Below are 16503 nucleotides of genomic sequence, written 5' to 3'. Positions count from 1 at the left end.
TGTAAATTTATTTTGTTCCTTAGAGTCCACATATAAGTGAAATCATCTGGTACTTGTCTTTCTTTTATTTATTTTTATTATTGTTAAAAAATATATTTTATTGATTTCAGAGAAAGAGGAAAGGAGAGGGAGAGAGAGAAAAAAACATCAATGATGAGAGAGTCACTGATCGGCTGCCTCCTGCACGCCCCAGACTGGGGATCGAGCCGGCAACCCGGGCCTGTGCCCTGACCGGGAGCCAAACTGTGATCCCCTGGATCCAGGTTGATGCTGACCCGCTGAGCCACGCCGGCTGGGCGGTACTTGTCTTTCTCTGCTGGCGTATTTCACTTAGCATAATACTCTTCAGTCCATCCATGCTGCCCCAAAAGGTCAGTCAGACTCAGAGGCCCGTGTCTCTTCCTGCCTTTCCCAAGAAAGCCTGTTTCATTGATTATTGGTCCACTTTGGCACAGTGATGGCAGAGCCTAAGGTCTACTAGCACTGGCTTGGACTGGGGCTTAGGGGGCGCTGGGGTCTTCTGCCAAGACTTGGGTGGCTGCGGAGGGTAAGCGGTTGTGCTGTGCTGCCAGCCTGGATAGCCTCTCAGGGCAAGATGGGTTCATTACATTGGAAAAGAATAAATGAATAAACGAGCGAATGAATGGACAGGCTCGAGGTTTCTCCCCATCCCGGCCCCTCTCCCAGCCACCGTCTCTCACAGGCAAAGCCCCAGCTACCCAGGCTGAGGTAGACCCCAGTTCTCCCTCTTGGCATGGATGAACTGCTATCTTCTTTAAGGCCTGTCAAGCTTATCACTCAGGGAGGATTTGCCCAGTACTTAGGGGTTTGACAGGGGCAGCCTGCTGTTATCTCAAGCCCTCCAAAGGGATGTGGCCCTTGTCATGGCTTAGATATGGCAGACAAGCATGTCCCTGATGATTCATCACGGCCATCCTGCCACCTTTCTAAGAGAAGCCACGGCTGCCTCTGAGCTTGCTGGCGTCCGTCTGCAGCCTGATCTCAGACCATCCCTCCTTGGGACAGACAGGAGGGGAAAGGCACAGTGGATCTTTGGAGATGTTTGCTGTCTGTCCCACCGGCCGACTAGCATTCAGTCGTTCAACAAACATGTGTTGTGCCAGGCCTGGGGGATTCGGTGATGAGCAAAGCAGACAGGACTCCTCACACCCCTGAGGTCCTAATGGCCGCTGTGATCAGGGCTTGAAGGAGGACAGGCAGGTGCAGCGTGGTGCTGCGGACTAGAGCCAGATGCCACGGGTTTGAATCCCAGGCCCACCACTTACAGGCTGTGAGGCTCTGGTCAAGGGGCACGAGCCCTCTTGCACCCAGTTTTTTCACCTCTCAAAGGAGGACAATGACAGCCCTGCCTCCTAGCATTGTGGTGAGAATCAAACCAGTTAAAACATGCAAAGCACTTAGAACAGTGCTTAACATATAGTAAGAAATGGAAGTATTAGGGGGAAAAGCACAGGATGCCTTGAGAGGTGGGTTACATGGGACAGTACAGCAGAAGATGCTTTTGGAAAAGACATTTATGCTTGAGCCCCAGGAGTGGGGAAGAGTGAGCCCGGCCAGGAGATGGGGTGAGAGTGTTGATGGCAGAGGGTGCAGCCAGTGCAAAGGCCTGGGGGTGAGAGAAGCCTGGTGTGTGGCAGGAAGGGTAGGACATCTAGAAGATGGGCCAGAGAGAACGTGGCCTTGTGAGCCTCATGGATAGCTGGTAAAGATGAAACAGGATCACCTCCCCCAGATTATAGCAAGGAGATGCCCTAGGACAGGAGGCCCCCGAGCCACATGGGGGTCAGGATGCAGCAAGTGTCTCTGCCCATCTTCCGTGGGGCTCCACTCTCACTTCTCAGCATCGTTGGGCTTTCGGTGATTCCTCATCACTCTGCAGCCTGAGGCCCAGCTCCACAGGACTTCATCAGTCCTTCCAGATTGTCTCAATTTAGTGACTGCATCAAGCTCAAACCGTTTTGACTTCAGGAGGTTACTGAATTGGCTTTAGAGTGTCATGAGGGTAATGATAATAATAATACAGTGGTACCTCGGTTTTCGAACCTCTCCGTTGATGAACATTTTGGTTTACGAAGGCCCTAAACCCAGCAGGAGATGCTTCGGTTTTCGAACGCGCCTCGGAAGTCGAACATGCCGCACGTCTTCCGCTGAGGGCAAGATCCTGAGGCCCGGCTGTCGGCTGTTGATCCCTCAGTTTTCACACATTTCAGAACTCGAATGGTCTCCCGAACAGATTACATTAAAAAAACGAGGTACCACTGTAATAGTAATTTTTGTCCAATTGCTCGTACATATAGTACTAACACATCCAAGCTTCCCAGCAACCCTGTGAGGTAGGTGCAATTGTCATGTCCATTTTACAGATGAGGAAATGGCAGCACAGAGAGGTTAACTGAGTTGCCAGGTCACACAGCAAGTGAATGGCCGAGTCAGGACATATACCCAGGCAGCCTGGCCCCAGGACACTGTTCTTTTTTTAAAATATGTTTTTACTGATTTCAGAGAAAGGAAGGGAGAGGGAGAGAGAGATAGAAACATCAGTGATGAGAGAGAGTCATCAATCAGCTGCCTCCTGCTCGGTCCCTACTGGGGATTGAGCCTGCAATCCAGGCATGTGCCCTGGGATTTGAACCATGACCCCCAGGTTCATGGGTTGATGCTCAACCACTGAACCACACTGGCCGGCCAGGACACTGTTCTTAACTGTGTGGCTCTACTGTACTGTGTGAGTGGGAATAAGGGACACTCAGAGGAAGGAGTCATTTCTATCGTAAGGATGTTATCTGGAAAGATGCTGGTGACATCACACAGATTCCTTTTTGGGAGGACAGTGGGAGAGATCCTTGCCTGTTGTTGGTACCAAAAATACTTAAGCTTTCTCCTGAGCATCTGCTGTACTTTGTTTCAGGACTCTGGGAACCGCATAAATGACCAGCTTTACCTTTCTGAGTTGGCGGGTAAGGAGCTAGGAGCCAAATTTATGACCCAACCATATGTTGGTGGTTTGGGTTTTTAAGGGATCAGTTTTTCTTAGCCTCATTTCTGGCTCTATGTTCCTGTTTTTTCTGTCTCCCTTTTCTCCCTTGCAAAAAAAAAATGTTTTAAGGAATTGAAAAAATCTTTACCAAGACTCATATGCATTCATTGTAGAAAACTCAGAAGATAAGATACCTTTGAAGATGGCAATTAAAATCCCCACTAATCCCCAACTTTAATGTCCTCATAGTATTCCCTCCTGTGAATGTACTTTAAGTTTTGAAATCAATCCTTCTATCATCAGACACCAAGAGGGAAAAATTTCAGTTGTCCAATTTTGCCTGGTACTTTAATGAGCATCCTTGTAGCAATTGCTCATCCACACAATTTCCCTGGGCTAAACTCTTAGACTTGCATTGGCTGGGTCAAATGTAAATGCAGAAGCCTTAAAGCTTTGGCTCTGGATTGGCAGACTGTCCTCCAGAAACGTCTAATTCCCACTCTTCTATTTAATTGGAACTATTGTGTGGTATTTTACATATCCTTGCAAACCACTTGGGTCCTCTCTGGAACAAGGCAGGGTACAAATAAATTTATAAGCCCCAAGCCACTTCTGCTTCCTGATTAAATTGTCCAGCCTCAAATGCAATAACATCCTTGTCTTATTAAGAGGCAGCTGCTTGCTCTATTCTTGTTGGCTGATCCCCGATAGCCAGTGCTGGCTGGCTGGCTGCCCCCGGGATCTTGGAGCAATCCCTCTGCCTCTGGAAGATCCAGGAATTGTTTTTAAATCAAGGCGTAGGTGGTGGAGCTGGGCACTGAGACCTGGGTGTGACAGCGAGGAAAAATTTCCCTGAGTTTCTCAGTCTCAGTCAATTCTGGATCTGTTACAGAGACATGGGCTTAATTGGGGCAGCGGCCTCAGCGAAAGTATTTGAAAAATCCCAGCCAGAAAGACAATTTGAAGAGTAGCTTACCCTCTTAGAACCCATTAGCAGGAATATTAAACTCGGAACCAGTGTCTGAGCCAAGAGAGTGGCTGGCTTCTCTGGATCATTTGCCACATCTGAGGTGTGACAGGCCACCCCACCAGAGGGTCATTACCTGGGGAGCTCCTGGGCTCTCACACCTGCTGTGACAGCATTTTCCTTAGTATAAGCCATTCTCTGTCCCTAGGGCTGTGACCTCCAAGAGTATATGACTTTGGTCTAAGCTAAACCCAGTCTGGAAGAGCAGGCATTTGGATCCTCAAACATCAAGCCTTCTGGGACGTTCCAGTGGTCCCTGGGGACATGAACTTGCCTGTGCAGTATTTGATCTTGAACCTGACTACGGGCAAAATTCAGGATCTCTGCCATGCTGAGAGTTGGCGGCCAAACCTCAGGCATTTAATTACACTGCTGCAGAGAGCACTCTCACGAGGGGCGTCCATGCAGACAATTATTTTAGGAAAGCCGTGGAGGCTGCCTCTCCTTGCCACTTAAATCTTGCTTCTTTGCAATTCAATATTTTAGTTGTTGAGAGAACGTGGATTGTTTGCTTCAAAGCACAGGCTAAGAATTGTAAGAAGGAGATGTTAATCCTGTTGAACTGGGCAGCTTGGTCTCTGCATGAGTGAGAATTTTCAGGGGGTTCTGTCCAAATTGCTTGGGGATCAGAGCCAGGGAACATGGGTGGGGAAGCTTGGACTCACGTTTGTTGCTTTTTGTTTGTGTTTGTGTGTTTTTAAAGAACTGGATTTGTTGTGAAAGGAGGCAAAGCTAGTACTATGTTCTCCAGGAACCATGGGGGAAGCTTTCTTGAGTCACCCTTGTCTTGGGCCACCCTTGTTGTCTTGGGTTGGGCTCTCTCGGGAGCAGAGCTGGAGGAGAGGAGTTGAGTGTAAGTGTTCACCTGGGAGGTGATCCCAAGAGGAACCAGTGGGGGAAGTGAGACGAGAAGTGAAGGAAACCCCTGCAGGGTGAGCTGGAGATTGTGCTGCTGTGGGCACCTAGAGTGCAGGTCCTAATGGGCTCCCCTGGGAAGCCGCGCTCACCTCAGAGCTCTCCTAGCAGGAGGTGAGAGGGATGCATTTCTCACTACCTCCTATGAGGCATGGATGGGGCCTGCAGGTGGATGGGACTCCTGCCTGCCCAGCGCACAGGCAGAGCAGGCTCGGAGTGCCAGAGAAAGCCCTTGGCATTGGGTGATTCTGGACACTTCTGCCCCAAGAATGCAGAGGTGTGAGTGGTGGCTCCACCTGAATCATAGCTGCATGCAAGGGGGTCTGGGAAGGTGAGCGCCTCCATTCTCCACAGGGAGGACATGGACTAGTGAAGAGGGGTTCGCGCAATTTCAGAGGGATGTACACAGGCACAAAGAACGACTAATTACAGTAGTTTCAGATGGCGTTTAGGAATGGATTTTTTCCTTATAAATTAGTGAGGTGTCAAGCTCATCTGTACAATTATATCACTCACTCACATTCCAATAAGCTTTTTAAAAAAAGGCTTTATTGAGTGGGAGAGGAAAAGGTGGGTGTATAATAGCTGGAGACTCCGGGATTGTGCATAACTCACAGCCTGGCTTTTTTCTGCCACAACTCAGGGGAGCAACCCCTGCTGGGCACCCAGTTAAGGCTTGCAAGGCATCGGTTATCGTAGGGCTTTGTTTCTCTGTAAAACACTTGGGCTTTTATCAGAATTTCTTCCATGCCTATAGGAATACGTCCCGGATAGGACCAGAATCTTTCCTTTCCCACCTCTACGTTCACCACCCATATCTCTTGCCTGGATGTGCAGTCACCTCTGCCCTGGTCTCCTGCCCTCGCCCTACTCCCTAACCCCCCCCAGTCTGTTCCCCCCACAGCAGCCAGAGCGAGCCTGTGAGCACTTGAGTCAGGTCATGTCTATCCTCTATTCAGAACCCTCCATGGCTCTCACCTCACTCAGCAAACACCAATCCTCCCCACCGCCTACAGGCCCTGAACATGTGCCCTGTCTCCTCCCTGCCCTCCTCTCCCTCTTCCCTACCCCCACACCATCACTTACCCTTTCGCTTACTCTGCTGCAGCCGCACCAGCCTCTTCCATGTTTCCTAAACACGCCAGGCAGGATCTTGCCTCAGGACCTTTGCACTTTCTGTTCTCTCTGCATGGAACATCCTTCCCAGATAGTCACATGGCTTCTCCCTCACCTCCTTCAGGTCTTGACTCAAATGCATCTTCTCACGGAGGCTTTCCCAGGCCACCCTAAAATTGCAGCCCCTAACCACCTCTAACCCGTGTCCCCCATCATTTCTTCCCGGCATTACTGTACTTCTCTCTGTGGCGCTCATCACCCTTGAAATTCTTGATGTTTACTTAATGGTTTGTTTCTGTCTCTCTAATGTGCACTCCTGGAAGAGCTTTTGTATTTGTGTGTTTTTACTGCTGTGCTTTCAATATTCAGAACAGAGCTTGACACACAGTAGGCACTTAACAAATATTTGTTGAACAAATGAGACCATCATGCCATGATAAAAACAAAAGGATTGGGACATGTGACCAACTCCAGTGTGTTCTGGGGAAGCTCAAGGGAGCCTGATCTGGAGGCCCAGCATGTTCCAGCCAGGGGCAGTCAATGCTTTTTAAAATTTCATTTTATTTTTCAATTACAGTTGACATTCAGCATTATTTTATATTAGTTTCAGGAGTACAGCATAGTGATTAGACAATTATATAATTTACAAAGTGATCCCCCTGATAATTCAGATACCCACCTGGCACCATGCATAGTTATTACAATATTGTTGACTATATTTCCTAGGCTGTATTTCACATCCCTGTGACTATTTTGTAACTACCCATTTGTTGTACTTTTTAATCCCTCACCTTTTCCACCCGGTCCCCCAACCCCCTCCCCTCTGGCAACCATCAGTCTGTTCTCTGCATCTATGAGTCTGTTTCTGTTTTGTTTGTTCATTTACTTTGTTGTTTAGGTTCCACATATAAGTGAAATCATGTGGTATTTGTCTTTCTCTGCCTGGCTTACTTCATGTAGCGTAATTTCCTCTAGGTTTATCCATGTTGTTGCAAATGGTTAAGATTTCATTCCTTTTTATGACCGAGTAATATTCCATTGTATATGTGCACCGCCTCTTCTTTATCCAGTCTTCTATTGATGGACACTCAGGCTGCTTCCATACCTTGGCTACTGTAAATAACAGTTCAATGAACATAGGGGTGCATATATCTTTTCAAATTAGTGTTTTGGGTTTCTTTGGATATATACCAAAGTGGGATCACAGGGTCATAGGGTAGTTCCATTTTTAATTTTTTGAGGAACCTCCATACTGTTTTCCACAGTGGCTGCACCAATTTCATTCATACTAACAGGGCACGAGGGGTCCACATCCTCCCCAACACTTGCTGTTTGTTGTCTCTTTGATGACAGCCATTCTGACAGGTGAGGTGATATCTCACTGTGGTCTTTTTTTTTCATTGTGGTTTTAATTTGCATTTCTCTGATGATTAGTGGTGTTGAGCATCTTTTCTTCTTAAAATTGTTTTTATTGATTGATTTTAGAGAGAGAGGAAAGGAGCAAGAAAGAGAAACATCGACTTGTTGTTCCACTTACTTATGCATTCGCTGGTTGTTTCTTCTACGTGCCCTGACCAGGGATTGAACCTGCAACCTTGGCGTATCAGGACAGTGCTCTAACCAACTGAGCTACCTGGCCAGGGAGCATCTTTTCATATGTCATTGGCCATCTGTATGTCCTTTTTGGAGAGGTGTCTGTTCAGTTCCTCTGCCCATTTTTTAATTGGATTGTTTTTTTGGTGGTGAGTTGTATGAGTTCTTTATAAATTTTGGATATTAACCCCTTATTGGATGTATCGCTGTGAAAGATCTTCTTTCATTCAGTAGGTTGTCTTTTTGTTTTGTTGATGGTTTCCTTTGCTTTCCAAATCTTTTTAGTTTGATGGAGTCCCATTTGTTTATTTTTCATTTGTTTCTCTTGCCCGAAATAAATCAGAAAAAATATTGCTAAGAGAAATGTCAGAGTTTGGGCAGTTGGTGTTTTCTGAACAATGCACAAGCTTACTTGACCACAGAAGACCCTTTTTCCAGCATACCCGGTAGGATCGCCAGTGTTCCAAGGATCATGGCTTGGGAAACAGCCACGATTGATCCCCGCATTACCTGAGTTATATAAACTAACTTGAAGTGTAATTTAGGAGGAGTCTGAAGGTTGTAGCTTCTATTCAAGGGCCTGGAAGTCTCTGTGAGGATTGTCACCCTTTGGCCATTACCTTACCTGGGCTTCTCAGGAGCAGGGACAGAGGTGGGGAATAGACTATAGGAGGGTTGTGCTTAGTGGCCTCAGAGGTATATCCAGAGCTTATGTGTCTCCCTGGGCTGAGGGAGCAGAAAGGGAGGTGCAGGGTTGGGTGTCGGTGTGAGCAGGCCTATTTCTAACGGTGGTTGTGGAGGCAATGTCCTGTGCGCGCCAATGTGTGTGAGAGATTAAATTCCCATCTTGTGGAAGGGCTCGAATCTCACAATTCCCTGCCATGTTCTTTTACCCCTCGTACCTCAATCTTGTCATCTGTAAAATGGGTTTCCATGCATCAGGCACTCTGCACATTCCGGGAATCCAGCAAAGGGCGTCTGTTGTTTCTCTGGGTCCCCTTGCTCCCCAGCGGTGACGGGTAAGTCCCCTTTGGGTTCCTGCTCTCTAATCCTTAACCTTTCCACAGACCCTCTTCCAAAGCCCAGAGGAGGGCTGGCAGCTGTATACTTCGGCCCAGGCCCCTGATGGGAAATGCATCTGCACGGCCGTGATCCCCGCACAGAGCACCTGCTCCCGAGATGGCAGGAGCCGGGAGCTGCGGCAGTTGATGGAGAAGGTAAGAACCTTCCAGGTTTCCCTCAGAAGCCAGAGAAATCTCCCGATTCCCATCCTGCCCTCTGCCCCCATCCAGGTCAACCGGGGCCACATCTAGCCATGCAGGTTATTCAGAGCTGGCAGAGAACCTGCCTCCCCTCCAGGTAGGTATTTTAGTTAATATCTGTTCAGTGGTTCATTGGAGAAGAAGCTGAGTGCTGCGTGGGGACCAGGAGGAAAGAGGACCCTAGTGGCAGCGTCTGTGTCTCCTGCATGTGTGAGCTCCAGCCCACTGTGCTTGCCCCACTCAGCCCTTTAGTTTACCAGACTCACCTGCTAAGGTGTTTTGTGTCCCTTGGGGAGGAGTCTCACCCTCTATCCCAAGAGGCTTGTATAAAGATTTCTTCCCCTTGTGATTGTGGTCAATAGAAAATTGTCCCCATTCAGTACATCCTTTTATAGACTTGGTGCTCTTTATAGACTAATTGCTGTCCCTTGCCACTGCCCAGCTGACTGCCCATTAGACAGTTCTAATGTTGGTGTCCAGTTACCTCCCACCGTCATCCTATGAGGAGGAAGTTGAGGCTTGGCAGGGAACAGAAGAGGCCTTCTCGTCACAAGAGCCTCCCACCCATTAACTCCGTGGGATCCTGCCTTACCCATGACACCGGGACTTCTTTCCCCAACAGTTTGGGGCGTCCATGTGATGTCCCCTGATTGTTTACAATGGCTATATATAATGTTCTGTGGTGCCCAGGGTGGGTGTCAGGCGGCTGGGTTTCTGAGAAGTTCCAGTGTCATGTGGAAAGTCTATTATTTCAACAAGCACCCAGTGTTGCCCTTGAGTTCGCCTTAGCCAGGTGGGGCTCGCCGTGGCCATGTGCAGCTCACTTTACCCAGGTGGAGGTGGGAGCTAGGGGGCCTCAGTCTGGGTGAGGAGAGGCCAGGGCTAGGGAATTTCAGTTTACTCACTTTGCCAAGAAGTATTTATTAAGTATCAGCTTGGGACCAATGCTGGGCACTAGGAATTCAGCTGTGGACGGGCTAGACACTGGGTCTAGCTCTGGGGACCCCATCTGAAGGTGGCCAGGCGAATAAGAGCATTCCAGATAATAGTCCAGCTGGGAGGATGACGCCTGGGTGAGGGGAGGGTGTGTAAGCAGGTGCTGGAGACAGGTGATCAGATAAAGCCACTGGGAGGGGGTGATGCTGGAGCTGAGACCTGAAGGATGAGAAGGAGCCGGATGTGGGAGGATGACAGGAACAGCGTTCCAGGGAGAGGGGTCAGCATGTGCGAGGACCCCGAAGAGGGGAGGATCTTAGAATCTGTGAGAGGGAAGGTGGCTGGTGGTTGGAGTGGATGGACATGGAAAGGGGCAGGCAAGGGGGCAGAAGCAGCCCGCAGAGTTTATAGGGAAGGAGGTGATCGCAGAGTTTATAGGGAAGGAGGTGGTCCAGTCTTCCTTTTGAAAAGCTCCTTCTGGCTGCTCTGTGGAGAACTGACTGTTGGGGACTCGGTGGGAGCAGGCGGCCAGGGAAGAGAGAGGTGGGAAGTGATGGTGGCCATTCCAGGCGGAGCCGATGGATGGGTTGGGCATGCCATTGGCAGGCTGCTGGTAAGATCAGGGGAGGAGAAGGTAGGTTGGGTTTTTCCCAGGTCCCATCTGTGGCATCTCTGGGGAGACGGTGGGGGCAGGAGTCTGGCTGTCTTAACCCTCCCGGTTCCTAGGTCCAGAATGTCTCCCAGTCCATGGAGGTCCTTGAGCTGCGGACGTACCGTGACCTCCAGTATGTGCGCAGCATGGAGACCCTCATGCGGAGCCTGGATGCGCGGCTCCGGGCGGCCGACGGATCCCTCTCCGCCAAGAGCTTTCAGGTGAGTCTTTTGGGGTTCAGGTCAGAGGTCAAAGGGAGAGTTGGGAATGGTGCCCAATTTTTTGAGAGTAGGATCAAATCTGGGAAGACTGAGGGTTGGCTGGGATCTAGGGTCCAGTATGGGCCAAATGTCAAAGATAAGGGGTGAGCTATGGGTCAAAGCTTGGGGTCGTGTCTCGGTTAAAGGTCAGGAGTAGGGATCAGTGACAGTTCCATCTCCGTGGGTAGGAACTGAAGGACAGGATGACGGAGCTGTTGCCCCTGAGCTCAGTCCTGGAGCAGTATAAGGCAGACACGCGGACTATTGTGCGCCTGCGGGAAGAGGTGAGGAATCTGTCCAGCAGCCTTGCAGCCATCCAGGAGGAGATGGGTGCCTACGGGTATGAGGACCTGCAGCAGCGGGTGATGGCTCTGGAGGCCCGGCTCCACGCCTGCGCCCAGAAGCTGGGTATGCTTTGACCCTTGACCTTGACCCCTGACCTCCATGCCCAACCCCAATACCACCTGTGTATGCAGAAGTTAGACAGTTTTTATCTCTAACTTCTAAACTTTGACCCTTGATCTCCCTTCCCAAGACAAAAAATAGATGCCAAAGCTGGAAATGGCCCTAACCCTTGATATCTAGCCTGTCACCCCCAGTGTAACTCCATCTTGGAACCAGCTCTCTGGATCCACTCTGACCCCTGGTCCCAACTCTTCCCAGTCCCACCTCATCCTTGCCCTACTTCCCTTGAGCTCTTTCCACCCCCCCACTCCCTTATTCCCCCTGTTCCTGCCTCCCAGGCTGTGGGAAGCTGACTGGGGTCAGTAACCCCATCACCATTCGAGCCATGGGGTCCCGCTTCGGCTCCTGGATGACTGACACGATGGCCCCCAGTGCGGACAGCCGGGTGAGTGACTGTGTCCATTCTAGGGGTCAGAGCCTGGGAGGGACATAGCCTGTGGTTACCCATAGGTGCCTGGTGATTTCATGCCAATGATTTTCTTGTAGCCCAAAGTGCCCTTGGGCCTCCCCTTGACTGTCTAGTGACTACCAGGTGATCAAGGGCCTTCCAGACCTATGAATCCCCAAGTCTGTTGACCTCTGATGACTGTGGTTACTAGTACTACTGACCAGCTCCCAGTGACCACTGACCTTTAAATAACTACCTAGTAACCAGTGCCTTCACAAGAATTAGAGAGCTACCTCCCCCCCACCCCCAGCTCAGGACCGCTCAGTGACCTTTGTACTCCCAGTGGTCCCTATGTCCACAATTGACTATCACCTCTGACCCACAGGAACCATTCATTAACTATCCAGTGACAATACTAGTGACTGATATCCTCGCCATGAACATTGTCCTGCCAGGGATTATGGTGGTTCAACCAGGTGGTTAAGAGCTTGGGTTTAGGAATCAGACTTGGATTTGCAACTCAGTTCCACCAGTTCTTAGCTGTCCAAGGTTCCTTAATGTCTTGGATACTCAATTTCCTTATGTTTAAAGTTTTTAAGATGATAGCTCAATAAGCAGCCCTAGTAAGGGCACTAGGGCTAATGAACATGCTGACGAGTGATGATGATGATGATGAAGATGCTAATTACAGGCTTGGTCATCTCGAGGCTGCAGGGGTTACCATGGGCAATGAATTCAAGTGACCTCTCATCACCCAGTGGCTGTCCAATGGCCATTAACCATCCAATAGCCAATGACCAGTGAATTCCCCGGTCCAGTGAATCCCCGAGACTGCAATTTTCCTTGATCCTTGGGGATCAAGCACTGTCCGTTTAGTGTGTGTTTTAAGACCAATGGCACTCCCTGATCAAATGATCCCAGTCACTAGGACTGTGATAGGTCACGAATGGTCACTGGTCTTCCCATGACTGACTAAGGACCATTTAGTGATGTTGATCCCTAATGACCACAGTTGATTCCTGAGTGAGTGCTGGAGACTTTGGGTCACTGGCAGTGGTCCCCAGTGACCAGTGGCTCTCTCACAGGTCTGGTACATGGATGGCTATTACAAGGGCCGACGTGTTCTGGAGTTCCGCACTCTGGGAGACTTCATCAAAGGCCAGAACTTTATCCAGCACCTGCTGCCCCAGCCGTGGGCCGGCACAGGCCACGTGGTGTACAATGGCTCCCTGTTCTACAACAAGTACCAGAGCAATGTGGTCGTCAAGTACCACTTCCGCTCACGCTCCGTGCTGGTGCAGAGGAGCCTCCCGGGGGCCGGTTACAACAACACCTTCCCCTACTCTTGGGGTGGCTTCTCTGACATGGACTTCATGGTGGATGAGAGCGGGCTCTGGGCTGTGTACACCACCAACCAGAACGCAGGCAACATTGTGGTCAGCCGGCTAGACCCGCACACCCTTGAGGTCGTGCGATCCTGGGACACGGGCTACCCCAAACGCAGCGCTGGCGAGGCCTTCATGATCTGTGGCGTGCTCTATGTGACCAATTCCCACCTGGCAGGGGCCAAGGTCTATTTTGCTTACTTCACCAACACGTCCAGCTACGAGTACACGGACGTGCCCTTCCACAATCAGTACTCCCACATCTCCATGCTGGATTACAACCCCCGTGAGCGGGCCCTCTACACCTGGAACAACGGCCACCAGGTGCTCTACAACGTCACCCTCTTCCATGTCATCAGCACTGCTGGGGACCCCTAGAGGGCCACTAGGGGCCCTTTCTATTCTGCCTGTGCCCCTTCAAGTTGATCTGTCGCTGTCCTGCCCCGCCTCCCTCCTGCTATTTTTTTCTTTCCCTGCCTTTCTCGAAGCTTTCATTCTCTGCTTCCGTATTTCTATTGGCGCATCTTCTCAATGTTGTCTCTTCTCCTTTATTGATCTGATTTTGATACTCCAGTTCTTTGTCATTCTGCCTTTTTATTGATGTGCCTGTCTCTATTGATCTGACTCTCCGGATCATTCTGTCTCTGCTTGTCTCTCATCCTTCCCCTCTCTTTGCTTCCCTCCCACCATTCCTTTTCTCTCTCTCTCTCTGAACCTTTCCCTCTTCCCTTTCAAGGAGTTGAGTGCATGGATCTGTTTCTTTTTATTTTTATTTACACCTTTTCTTTCTGGGTTGCTGGAATAAACGGGACCTTTGACATTTGATGCTTTGGTTGTTCTGTGTCCGGAAGGGGCAGGGGAGGCAGTGTTGGAGGGTAAGTCCAAGCCTGGAGACCCATACCCGCCGGACCCCTTTCCATGCAGCAAGCTTTGTGAACCAGGGCAGGGGAGCCCAGCCTGGGGGGCGGGCCGGGCAAGCCCTTTGGGGAAATAGGCAAAGTTTCAATCGAAAACAATTTGTTTAAAAGCAATTTGATCCAAACACCTGAAAACTGGCCTCAAATGAATATTCTCCATCATTTTTTCACTCATTGATCATCTGGTGCATTGCTGAGCCCTCTGGCAACTTTTTAAATGGGGGCTTTAACAGCTTGGCTGCTTTTAGAATTTGGGTATGAGTGGGTAGGACACAGACGTTTTCATTTTGCTTCTTTTTGCTTTGTGATTTCGAAATCATTTTATATGAGTTGCACCTGTTCTGAGTTATCTACTAACAAAAGGCTAGAAACAGCCTGAAGGTGCACTGGGAGCCTTCAGTTGAACACACACACACCTAAGTCCCATTTATCTGGAAGGGGCTTGGGCAGGTGTGGGCTTGCCACTGGGGACCCCACATAGGGACCACAGCTCCTGGAGGGGAAGGACAGGCAAAGCTAGGATGTATCTGAGACAGGAAGGGGTGAGTCAGGTAGAGACTGAAGTAAACTGAGGCCAAATCCTCAGGAGCCTGGGGGGAGGCTGTGGAGTCACATAAGGGAAAGAGCAGATGAAGGCTTTATTTTAGCCAGATCCCTGGTGGCCTGGGTGAGACAGACAGCAAAGGATGTGGGGAGAGTGACCTCTGGGGCCGGTGGTCAGAAACAAAGGTAGTCCTGTCCACCACAACATATGGTCCCCACTGAATCCTGAGCAGAAACATTGTGCAAAGAGCCCCACTGGCCCAGACCCCACCCCCACCCTGCTGAGGCCACAGGCTGTGAAACCTGCTCCTCTGGGAGAACTCCCCCTCCCCCCAGCTCCTCAGCTCTAATTAATGGCCTCCTTGATTAAATCATCTCCGCTCCTTGCTGGCATCTCCGGAAACTCGGGACACCAGGGCCATATTGTGAAGGAATCTAATGAATAATAAATGCGACTGCGTAATGCATTCATTTAAAACCAATTTTTAAAGAAATGTTCAAGAAAAGCAATTAATTTCCATTTAAATTAACAAGTTTGACATGGAAAGGAATCGATTCCTGGATAGACATGCTGAAAGGCACTTTGCTCTGAGATGAGGGGACCCAAACTGGCCCTGCCCTGTGGCCACAGAAGCCTTCACTGGTGCACAGGGAAGAGTGGGCACCAGTCAGCTGGGATGAAGTTTGGCTGCAGGGGAGACTACACTGTTGTCACCAGCCTGAAGGCCTGGGATTTATGACCCCACTTCTGGGCAGCAGGGGGCAGGGGGAATGTGGAGCAGGTGAGGAAAGCCACAGCTACCGAATCATGAATCAGCCTGACATTGAGTGGGCTCTGGGGACATGTTTATCTAACAGTGATGTTCTTTTGTGTTTGTGTTTTGGCTGCCGCACAGCTAGACAATGGGGAGGGGGTCACACCCAGAGGGGGGAGTACTCCCAGGGTCGCACTGGACATATACCTAGAGACAACTAGGGTTACACAGCCACATGCACACTTGAGACATGGATGCCCACAGTGACAGAGAGTGCCACAAAGACCACTTTCGTGCCAGCCAGAACAGGAAAATACACACCCCTCTGCTAGGCAGATTTTAGCCACCTGGGAGTCCATGGACACCTTCTCTGGGCCTTTGGTGTTGAAAGTGCCCATTCTCCAGAGGCCCTTTGCCTTGAAGCAGAACTCTGCAAACCCTCCTGCCCCACAAGCACTCATTTCTGATCCTTCCCAGAGGAACCACTGGGCCAGGAGAGGGGTGATTGCTCCGCGGATCCCACAGAACTGTTGACGCAAATAATGGGGCTGTTGCTGCCTGCCTTGTGGCCCCCACAGGCGATGGAAGATTCTGTCAGAAGGTGCAGCCAACTAGCCAGCTCTCCCCAGCCCATTAGAGCTGAAATTCATTAAACCTAATGACAAATGTTCCAGTAGGGGCAGAGAGGAATTGCTCCAGAAACCTGCCAGACTGGAGTCTGCGAGGTGACCGAGACTCAGGCCTTCTCTCTGATGCGGGCTGGTCCCATTAAGGGGGGTGGCAGAGTGGGAAAAACCACCTAACAGGCCCGTAAACCCCCAGAATGAACTGAGCTCCCAGCCCAGGCCCTGATGCGGGGGCAGCTGTCAGGAAAGGATGGAGAGCTGGTAGGCCACACCCACAGTCCCACCCTAAGAGGAGGGAGAGCCCAGCACCTCCCCCTATCTGCGACAGGGATCCCCTCAGCTCCAAGACACCCCCCTCCCCCCACGTTCCTGTGCAGGGCCTCCCCAGCACCTGCAGAGGTGGCAGGACCCAGGCACAGCCTGCCAGAAGAGCTTGTGGTGTGACAGGGAAGCAGGCACCAGGGTGCTGGGCATGATTCATTCTAACCGGGGTGGCCTGTGTGCGGGGGGCGGGCACGTACAGGGAGCACCCAGGGCAGAGGGCTTAAATCTGGTCCCCAAGGATCCCCTGAAGATCTCCAGCTCCACCTGACCTGCTGAATCGGCTGTGGGGGTCAAGGCAGGGTCCCTGCATTCTAGAATACCCAGGTCTGAGGACCACTGGC

At 50.5% G+C, this 16503-nt stretch overlaps 1 protein-coding gene across 2 annotated transcripts in view; it reads left to right on the top strand.

Annotated features, from left to right (window-relative positions):
• The window catches only part of OLFM2 (olfactomedin 2), a 63599-nt gene extending 49777 nt beyond the window's left edge, over positions 1-13822 (top strand). For both annotated transcript variants that reach the window (XM_081136135.1, XM_081136134.1), the window contains exons 2-6: positions 8717-8866; positions 10574-10720; positions 10948-11167; positions 11503-11609; positions 12698-13822. In XM_081136135.1, the coding sequence (XP_080992261.1) occupies positions 8717-8866; positions 10574-10720; positions 10948-11167; positions 11503-11609; positions 12698-13375 (1302 nt within the window). In that variant the 3' untranslated portion in view covers positions 13376-13822. The remainder of the gene's footprint in view (positions 1-8716; positions 8867-10573; positions 10721-10947; positions 11168-11502; positions 11610-12697) is intronic.
• Positions 13823-16503: the final 2681 nt, after the last annotated feature.

Source organism: Miniopterus schreibersii (genome assembly GCF_964146895.1).
Source record: "Miniopterus schreibersii genome assembly, chromosome: 4".
NCBI lineage: Eukaryota > Metazoa > Chordata > Mammalia > Chiroptera > Miniopteridae > Miniopterus > Miniopterus schreibersii.
Note: the sequence above shows the minus strand (reverse complement) of the source record. Positions and strands in the feature narration are given on the sequence as shown.